Below are 10,975 nucleotides of genomic sequence, written 5' to 3' on the forward strand. Positions count from 1 at the left end.
ATTTAGAACACTCTTGCCCTCGATCTTTTAAAAGTATTTCCCAGATGAAATTTTTTACCTTCTTGATTTTCAATGCTGCTATTTGCAATTCCTTTTGAGTTTACCAAGGCACTAGGCAGGTATCAAAGTGAATCTAAATCCTGTGAGAATGAACTTTAGCTCTGTCTAAAAACAAAAGTAGAAACACTTATTTAGAAATAAAAATAAAATTAAAGTCCCTTGTGATTTAAACTATATTTAAAAGACCATTAACATGCTGTTCCTGTATTTACTGTTTTGCCACTGAAATGAATTGTAAACACAAACAACATGTTAATAAAAAATGTTTGTTTCTTTGTAGGCCCAGTTTTCCTCCCTTCACTGGTTGCCCAAAATTGAAATAAAAGCTAATGCTGAGTAGAACTGTGCTGACCTTTGTTAAAGGTGTTTGTTATTTGATGAATAAAGTGCTTCAGTTGCCACACAGATTCATACAATTGGCACATGTAATCATGGTGATTATAGCACAAATAAAAAATAAAATGGAAAATATTTGTCAAGTGGCTAAAAGACAAAGTCTGTATAGAAGAAACTACTTGTATGTTTGTTTGCTTTAGGACAAACAGTATGTACATTAGAGAAATTGCTTCAGTTTTACAAGGCCCACGCTCATCAGTGTTCCCTTTCATGTACTTCATACAACTTAATATAATTTTGATAACTTTTTCAGTTGCTCACTTTTTTCCATCTATCCTTACTATTGAAATATAACCTTAAATATAGCTGTTTGGGGAAAAAAAAAAAAAAAGTAGTAAGAAATGGGACCACTCCTGACCTGTCATGGTTAAAATTTGAAGAGGGCATTAAAACCAAAACAAAATCACAAACACCACCAGGCCCCTTAGCCTTTCATACTAACTCAGCTCCTTTATCCTGAACAGCTGGAGGGCTCTGTGAACGTTTGCTGAACATTGAGTGTAGTATTTCATTTACTGATCTTGGATGTATCTTACAGAACAATCCAGGACATAACGTTGTTTCTTCTAACATTCAAAAAGTTTACAGCTAACTGATTTTTTATTCCATTTGATTGCCTTCATATAGCTCTTCTGCCAAAGACACTATTTCCCTCCCTCATTCTCATGCCATTAATTTTTTTGTGTTAATTAAAGAAAAAATTTAATATTTTAATTCTTTGAAAGTCAGCTTCCCCACTATATCACCAACACTGCTCTATTCAAAATGAATGGGCATTTCAGATTGGTTCCCAGTGCTGCTTCTATGCAATATTTTCATTAACTTTGATGATAAACCATAGTAGCAGTATAGTCTACAGTTAGAAACAGTTATAAGCATTTTTGAGGATTTAATTCAAAATTAATTGCAGTAATAAGTGCTCCAAAAGGAATAGCATAAAATTCACTAACACAAACAGAATGTCCCCAAACTTTTGAAATAAATAAGCACATCTATCTGAAATAGAGATTAACCAGTCATTTTGTTATGATGAAAAGCATCTCAAAGAGACACCAGACAGAAAACTGACCATGAGTCCAAGCTTTCTTTTTCTCCTGAGATACAGCAAGTGTTACATGCACAAGAGAATTCATTATGGTCTACCAGGCACTATTCTATTACAATCATGGGGAGGTTTTTGTGCACCATATACACAGAATAAGATGTACACAAGAGAACCTGGATCCCAGCAAGAGAAGAGTTTTAGAAAGGAAGGGTCAGCACTTCATCTGGCAATAGCAATTCAGTCTAAAAAAGGTCTCTATGTAAACAACCCAACAGGCTCTCTAGAGATGTTGTGGAATCCCCATCATTTTAAAGGAGAAATCCAGCAAGTCTCAGGTTTAAGGACAGGTAAAAAATAGGCACTAACCAGTATTAAAGGAATTTGGTTTTCTTTATTGTTGCAGGGGTTTTAGTATCTCCCCCTCCCCACTGAAAACAAACCAAAAACCAAAAAATCAACAAAATTGATTCCATGAAAATGAAACAAGTAGTTTTAAAAATCATTATGTTTACAGAGTTGGTGCTTCTACCATTAGAACTAAAAGAGGAAAATGGCAGAAACACTAAAATTTAAAGAATAACTAAACCTAATCCATATATTTCTTAAGAATAAATATGTTGATCTTTCTGATTGCTGATGTGAAGATACTATCACTTAAAGATTCAATTGTGATATGTCTCTTTTCATATTGATAAATAATCTTCTACAAATTAATAAAAACCAATGTGAAAACTATCATGGCCATACACAATCAAACCAAATACTGGAAATTCTTCTTACTGCCCATTAACATCCACATAGAAGGAAAAAGGTTGATCCTATTCTATGAATTAATACCAAAATGAAGATTCAGTGATTGGGGGGAAACTCTAAATGACTCAGTATCTACATGACACTATGTAAAAACTACAACATAGCATTACGAGTTCATTAGCTTGCAAAAAAAAAAGACAATGTCTACTATGCTGTTACAGGAGCTAATAAACAAAGAGCACATATGTTCTTTAGAAAAGTGCAAATGCAACTTCTCTACAGCGGTTTGCTTCTTCATGTGCAAGCCAAGATACACCTAAGGAAGCTTGGAATATTATCACCAGAGTGCCCTTGCCTCACCACAACCAAGAAAAGTACAAGTTGCTGAAGATGTGCTTGACCATCACAGAATCTGCTACAGAAAGAAAGAGACAGCAGACAAAGGTGATAGGCAATTCATGTTGCTGTGATCATTTCACAGAGCCAGACCAATTCCAGCTAACAGAATCAAACAGTAGCTGGAATGCTGCTGTTTCTAAAGGAAGAGAAATAAAGATATTGATATGTATGCTTTCATTATCCAACCTGACACCTCTGCAGAAAAACACACCCCATGCTGCTGTGCTGTCTTATAGCATGGACTCACTGGAAGTTTATCACTTCAAAAGGCAGACTGATGTACAACCCTTTTACTGGGGAGCCTCACCATGAGAGAATCTCATTAATGTCCTCCTGTTCAGTTTGCCCTGCTTGGCTTGGGAAAAAAACATACTAGGGGTAAAAATATCTTTCTACGTGCTTTCTTCTTCTGTGTCAGATACACAGATTAAGAGGTCTATTTTTTCAAATGCATTAAGTCTGCTTTCCTTCAAGAAGTATTCAGATACCAGGGTGGTTTATCTAATTTCATTGAATTTACAAAAATGTCTGAGCACAAACACTGGTGGTTTTGTACTTTCTGACACTGAAGTGACATTTCTCAAGTGGCAGTGGCATTTAAAGGCACAACGATCCTCACATCTATAAACAGCAGGAATAGTGAGGTTTAAAGAGGAAGTTTCACATGCTATTTTCAACTTCTAAGCTTCCTACTCATACTGCTTATTCACAGTTTTAATAAACAATGATAAACATACTGCCAGGCATAATCCACTATTCCACATTTAACATTACTTAAAAAATATGTTTCACTCATGTAGCCAAATGCAAGAGGTTTGTCTGGAAACAAATAGTAGCTTTTACTAGAACATATGACAGTTCTCTCAAAAATTTCACACAAACAGCCTCTTTGTCAGCACTCAAAATACACAACAACGAGTCCCCCAAGTGTCTGAAAAGTTTTGGGTTTCAAGCTTCACTAGAACAAATGAATGTTACAAGAACAAAATGCAACCTCACCATTTGACGTGTTCATTTTTTTTTCTTGTCTGCAACAAAACACCAGAACATGTCTTGGGTAGAGATATGGTAGAAGAGGCAGTAGACCAAGCTGCTTTAGGAGAATGGAGAACTCTCATCATTGCAGCTCTTTTATAAACAGTCTAGACAAATGTTGTTCAGGAATAACCTATGAGTAACTGGTCTTGCCTTGGGATGCATGATCCTCCTTTTAAGTCTTCTGAAAAGTAGTAATTTGCCTTTTTTGATTTTTAAATTTTCTTTCCAATTGAAGAACTCTACGATTTTTGTTTTTGTTACACTTCAGAACATGTGCACAAGTTTGATTACAAAGCATAACAAAAATGAAAAGCTTCCTACTAGACAAATTTATGCATATTTTCTAGGATAGGTACTTTTTCCTTATAGACAAAAAAAGAAAAAAAGTCCTGCAAATCCACAGACTATATTTATGAAAATTGACCAGCTCAACTCTTATCCAAATCTTTACTTTCCAAGGACCTAAGAAAGCTGTTGGATCCTACCATCTCATAAGAGGTTGCTAAAAAACATATGATATAAAAACTCTCATGATCTCAGTTAACAATTTTCAACATATATAAAAAAGCAGAAATGACAGAAAAGATCCCTTGAAATCCAAAGAAGAATGAGGCAATTATCTAAAAGTTGCCCAACTGAAGAAAGAAGAATGTTCAAGACTTTCTGAGAATTACATTTCATAGTAAGACTGAAGTCCATAATTTTTATATTGATGAGGGACAAGCAAGTTTTATAGCCCTTATCAACACACAGAAAGTTAGTACTAAAAAATATTCAGTAAGGTCCTAAATCATATCAAGGCCAGAAGCAACCACAAGTAGGATAGAAAGCTGTCCATAAGAGTTATGAAACAATTATTGTCCATAAGTACTACATACTTGCAGTTCCTCTGTTATCAAGCCTGCAGGTCCAACCAGAAGGTTAATTAAGAAGAGAGCTAATTGTTAGAGTTTTAATAATTGTCATCATTAGAAAATCAGAATACTCAGCATCTCTTCTAAAATCTTGCATCTATTTGCCTTATATTTCCGAAAGGAAGGATGGTCTAGTTTCTACATTATTTATTCAGTGTCAGATACAAATGAATGAGATCAAATCCCTTCTGTGCTCTGAAACTCCTCCATGAAGTCATCACACTGTTACATCATCTGTATTGCACTTCTTAACCACAAAGTACTGACATAGTTCACAGGGATGTAGCAAAGATTAATACAATGAGAGATTATGAAATAAATATTTCATACAAGGACTGTAAGGAGGTACAATACATTTAATCTGGTCTTTTTTCTTCTTTCTTCTTTTGGCCCTTAAATGCGTGAGCAAGAACGTAATCATGTATGAGCTGTAAGAGATCTATGTTAAGCAAATCACAGCCCTCAAAAAATTAATCACTGGTGTAACTGAACTGAAGTTAATGAAGCTGCAACTACTTAACCCCAGTGGTGAATTTAGCCTTGAGTGCTGTTTCAACTCTCCCCTTTTCAACAGGAAGTTATTATGGTAAATTCATTTCAACTCTAACAGCGTAAACAGATATTGGCTATATGAGCTGTCTCTAACAATTTACACATACTTTTGACTAATAGATCTTAGAGAGGTTTTCTGAAGAACACAATTACCAGTTTCTCCTTACAGAATTTGAATGCTTGCAATACCTGAGCCTGTTAACAGAGATCTAATTTGTTTGAGGTCAGCTTTTAAAAAAACTATGATCAAGGTCACTTTAAGTAGTTTCTATTTAAAAAAGATCTTTCCATTACAAAATCCCCACTATCCCCACAAACATTAACAAAAACTCAGTACTGTAAAGTGGTAAAAACTAATTTCACTTAAAACCCAAAGTGAGATTGTTTCAATGATTCCATAACAGAAAAAGTTTAACAGCCCATAGAGAAACTGAATGACTATTACTTCTCCATGTGTTAATGATGTTATATTTCAGTACTAACATAGCAGACTTCAACAGTCTTCCAGGAGAAAAAGAGAAATCCAGGTAAGAAACTAAGCAGCTCCCAAATCAACATTGGATAAAGAGTAAGTTTATATGCAACTCTTGCTAAGATCCAATCTTCCTAGGATCAAATGTGTAAGCTCTGCATGGTGTACATCACCTTATAAAATAAAGACAGGAGTCAGTGAAAGTGCCAAAATATTACTGAACAACTGACAAACGTGTAATTTCAGGACAAGATGCACCCCAATTTGTTTATTTTGCCAAACTAGGTCAACTGTAGAACTGTAAAAACAGAATGAACAACACCTGAATTGTGATCCAGGCCCAGACGAAATGTTGGTCTGAAATGATAAGATCATCATGCCCTCACACAGAGGCTAAAAGCACACAAAATTCCAAGTTATAACCATGAAGAAAGAACCTCCAACATGTACATTATGAATTTCCACATTATTTCAGTAACATATTCACCAAGTGAACTTAAAAATCTTCCTAACATGCTCATTTTACCAAGATAAAATAACTACCACAATTAGTTTTAGGTTCTTTCTTTTTCTGAAGTTATTCTGAGTTAATCTGAACTTGCCTTCCAGTGTAACATTAATGTTCCAAACAAAAAACCCAAGAAAATCATTGGCATGGACAGAGAAAAGCAGTGCTAAAGCTCACATTCTAAGGCCACACATTAGCAATTCACTTGGGACAGGTGGAGCAGCGTAATGGAACAGCAGTGGAAAAAACTTCACACTCATGCTAAGCAGCTCTGTTCCTAAAAAGCAAGCACACAACACAGCAAAATTTGTCTACAGGAATCTCTGGCACTAGCAGCATTTCACTTTCCTTATCAGTTAGCCAGACAGTTTCAAAGACATCACAGTTATATTGTAAGTAGATTAATAAGAAAAAAACAAGTGAAAAAAATCTTTGGTGTGACAGGCTCTTGAGCAAGGCAACATTTCAAAAGCCTTCTGGATAAAGACTTATGATGAGATAGACACACAAACACATACTGAGTGAATATAAGTCAGCAGAACATGCTCACCAGAATTCAGCGAAGAGAAATTCTGAGAGAAATAAACAGAAAAAGTATCTATTGAGTGTTTTTGCTCCTCCCCACAAAGGTTTAATAGAGCCTTTTTTTTTGCATGCACACAAAAAATATTTGCAGTAAATTTAGTGCTGATGAAAGATGCCAGATTGATAGCCCTAGGGACTGAGATTCTCTGTACACACAGACAAAGTACAGAGTGAGAAATTTGTAACCCTGCCAAAATGCCTTATAACACACAGCTTACGCAACCATCTTCACACTACAAAACCCTTCACCCCTCCACTAAAAATGTCAAAAATATTGCTTAGTGTTCATTAGAAGGGAAATAAAACATGGACACTGTTGTTAGCATCAACAGGGACAGAATTCAAGGCACCAGATAATTTTAAAAATGTTTACTTTTGTTCTGAATGGTTCTTTTGTCAGCTGTGAACTTTGCTGCAATGTTTGTAAGGCTGCAAAGTCAATCTGCACCTGGTATGAAAAAGCTTTCGTATTAAACAGCACGGTATTACATAAGAAAAATAGCAAAGGAGTGGTTTAACTTTTTTATTCAAACAAGCTTATTCTAGCATACATGACTTCACACCTAGTGCTCAGAAACTATCTCAAAGGAGAACTGACTTGATAGTTTCACTTAATTGGTACCTAGGCAGTCACTCTCCAGTGATCTGCACAATTGATCTAACAGACTTTTAATGGACAGCAACTCCCTATTAACCAGGTTTTCAGCACTAGGCTGGAATCTACATTGTCACATGGAGCAGGCGAGCGTCCAAGGAACCTTGGATTCTAATTTCCCTTGCTACTAATAGCTTGGCCAAACTGCAAAACTCCCCCCACTCCCTAGCCACTGTCCCCCATCCAAATGTCAAGCCATTTTTAATTGTCAACAGAGGACATGTAGGAAAGCAGTAAGTTAAGGTTTATAGACCATAACAACTCTAAATACAAAACTGCCTGACCTCCTTATAAAGACAGATCTCACTTCAAAGGAAGACGTCCAACACAACCCACAGGCTGCAAACTCACTGGATCTCAAACCAGATTGTGGCATAGATTACATGCCACTTCAGTTCTTGGGAGATTTCCTTTGTGCAGATATGGGATTGGAGCAGGGGACAGCAATGGCAAGAAAATATGACAAAAGAATGAGGCTACTCTCTGGTAGATTTTGAAAAAGTAATTCTTCCTAGAGACTCTTTTCCTGAGTGTGCAGAGCTTAGACCACTTTTGAAAAAATCCGTTACCACTCCTTCTACTATTTTCCTTGGTCACCAACCAAGCATTACAACAAAATTATTCAAGTATGCTTAACAAAATAAATGAATTCTGCAGCATCCTGCATCTCAGCAAAGCAGAGACATTTTTGTCAACTCAAGCATGTAGCAGATTATTTTATTTTCACATTACTGAAGCAAATAGGCTTAAGTGATTCTTTCAGCTCTATTGTAAGAGCTTCTTTCATTTCTGTTGAAAGCTTTTTCTAAAAGTCACATTAGAGGTGGTATTTGGTAACATGTAAACCTTTCAAACTTAATCTGTATTCTGAGTCCTTAGAGGAGACAAGTATCCAATAGGAGGACAAGGAAAAAATACCATCATACAAATTTCCATTGACATACTCATCAGGATCTTTTTGTGGAAGACAGAAATTCTGCCAAATTTATACTTAAAATGAAGCATGGGCATAAGAGTTTGAAAAATTGAGATCAAGATCCAGGTACGGCTGCAATTTTCACCCTTACTTAGAAACGACTGCCAATATTTACTATGGCTAAGTGGTTACAACATAGCAAAATAATACTAAAACACTAATGCTATAATATTAACTTGAAAAATAAGCTTTGAATTGAGCCAAATAAAGGTAAATGCAAAAGGTATTTAGAACCATTGAAAAAAAAATCAAATCTCTTTACTATCCTTTTGACCCATATAACTAATGAGCCCTTTTGGTTCAAGCATATACTGGAATCCAATAGAACAGGTAACCCTCTTGATTCCTTCTGATTTATTTCAGGAAACAATAATTAGAAGGAAACAATTCCAGAGCACTCAACAATGCACATAAATTACAAAGGCATAAGGCTGTGTGAGGTAAGACTGTAAATTCAAATATTTGCATGTGGTGATAGCTGGATTAAACTAGAAAACATGTATCTCAATCAACCATAATGTAAAAATAACTGTTCAAGTCTCCCTGTGATACACTTCAATATATGAAACCATTTTCTACATTGTAATTTCTAAATAAATTTTTAAAAAGTTAAAATCTTACCATTTTCCTATGGTTTCATCAGTTTGTCAAAGATAATGACCAGGTCATAAAGAGGTAGTCCTTTATGCATGAAAGATTCAGCATATATCTAGCAGTTCTAGCAGGGGAGAAAAAAATCAAACCATGAGTTTAGCCCACAGAGACATGTGGTTCATCCAGGCAAGTACTAAGCTAAAATAAATAAAGTCGTGAAGAAAAGTGCATAATTCATAGTGTATGAAGACTTGTCAGGGCATTTTGTCATTTGGCTTCTATTAGTAAACACTCCTTTGAATAATCTCAGTTGCTCTGAACAGCCCATTCAAATATGACCCTAGCACTCCTGAGTCCTCCAAATGACAACAAAAACTTCCAAAACTCATTAATTGAGCTTAAAATTATAGCTAACTTGTCTGTGGCCATAGCTGTCAATAAATTTTGACAAGGAATGCTGAATTAGGACATTACTAGACACTTGCTCTAAGAAAACCAAGTTCTGATTGATGTTCTAAAAGTCCTACAAATTACTGAATTATCAGACTAATTAGTAAGAGAGGGAAAAAGCTATTAAAACATAAAGTCCAGTTTAAAAATGGATTGAGGTCTATCCCATCATCCAGCAGAACAATCTGTCCATTTCCCTTAAGGCACAGGGAAAACTATTACAGCACTCAGTATAAAAAAGCTGAGTACTTAAAAATAAATTGCAGAGTTGAAGGACTGCTGCATTTGCTAAGGCATTTTTCTAAATTCAGCCCAGACGCTCTTCATGCCACGCGTAGGTCCCCCCAAAACACAACAACAAAGGCACAATTTTCTATCCCAATTTCTGTTTTTGAGTGATATTCCAAACAAAACAACTTTGTTTAGTAAGTAGGGAAGTGTCAATTTCTCGACAAAACGACTTTGTTTAGTAAGTAGGGAAGTGTCAATTTCTCAATTCACAAGCAGAGAAACAAGATACATGAAATTAATTTCCAATTTGCAAGAAACCATACAGAAAGTCTACTTCTGAGCCATTAATTTGAAGACCAGGTGTACGCTGTGATTGCCAGATCTCTCTTGCCTTCTGCACAAACGAGGCAGGGAGCAGGGAAACACGTTTGGAAGGATTCTCTCTCCCTTCCCCCATCACACTGCGGCCACCCTCCTGCCACTGACAGGTTTTGGCACAGCATCCCTGAAGGATGAACTCCAGTTTGGCAAAACTTGACAACGTCTTGAAGATGATCCTGAAGTTATTTCTCGTTCAGGCATTGGGGACGTTGCCGAAAGGACAACGTCACTGCTATCGAAAATGACAGGTTTCGCCTAAACCGTAATTGCAACAAGGTATGGAGCAGAGAGAAGCCGGCAAGGAGCGATGCCGGAGATCGGCCGGAGCAGAATCCTGCACCTGCTGAGAGCGGCAGGGCGACACAAACAACCGAGTCCCGAAGTGACTATTTAGCTGCAGACGCGGAGATCAAAGACTCCCGTGAAACACCCAGGCAAACCTCAAACTAAATACGTAGCTCCTGGGACTCCACCGACACACGGAGCACACACATCGCTCCACGGGCGCCCGGCACAGCGCTGCCCGCCGGCCCGAGCCCCCTCCCGAGCCCAGCCCTGCCCGAGCTCGGCTCCAGGGGCACCGCGCCGGGGCCGGGAGCCGCGGCACCGCCGCCTGCCCACCCCGGCCCAGCCCGCCCGGCACCGGCTCCTTCCCGCCGCCCGCCCGGCGGCCCTAGCCCGCCCTGGAGCGCCCGGTGGCGGCCGACACAAGCAGAAGGCGGCGGCGGTGCGCGGCACCGGGGAAGCATCGCATCTTCCCTTCCTCCTCCCCCTGCGGATAAGCCGCTGTCAGCTCACCTCAGCTCCGCGGCGGCTCGGGCGGCCGGGACCCGCCAGCCGGCATGGCGTGGAGGCGCGGGGGCTGGTGCTGCCGCAGGCTGCCGGCGGTGCGGGGCGGGCACCATAGAGAGGGCGGGCGGCGGGCGGAGAGCCCTCCGCCGGCGGAGCGGAAGCGCGCTGGAGAGG

General features: G+C 38.2%; 1 protein-coding gene across 2 annotated transcripts in view; it reads right to left on the reverse strand.

The window, feature by feature from the left end:
* Positions 1 to 10,958, reverse strand: part of CNST (consortin, connexin sorting protein) — a 46,749-nt gene extending 35,791 nt beyond the window's left edge. The window contains exons 1-3 of one of the 2 annotated variants that reach the window (XM_077175745.1): positions 10,808 to 10,958; positions 8,975 to 9,071; positions 6,688 to 6,709 (exon numbers count right to left, since the gene is read on the reverse strand). In XM_077175745.1, coding sequence (XP_077031860.1) covers positions 6,688 to 6,709; positions 8,975 to 8,977 — 25 coding nt within the window. In that variant the 5' untranslated portion in view covers positions 8,978 to 9,071; positions 10,808 to 10,958. The remainder of the gene's footprint in view (positions 1 to 6,687; positions 6,710 to 8,974; positions 9,072 to 10,807) is intronic. The other variant, XM_054629166.2, reaches the window with a different exon arrangement.
* Positions 10,959 to 10,975: the final 17 nt, after the last annotated feature.

The sequence above is a fragment of the Agelaius phoeniceus genome, chromosome 3, assembly GCF_051311805.1.
Source record: "Agelaius phoeniceus isolate bAgePho1 chromosome 3, bAgePho1.hap1, whole genome shotgun sequence".
Lineage (NCBI taxonomy): Eukaryota > Metazoa > Chordata > Aves > Passeriformes > Icteridae > Agelaius > Agelaius phoeniceus.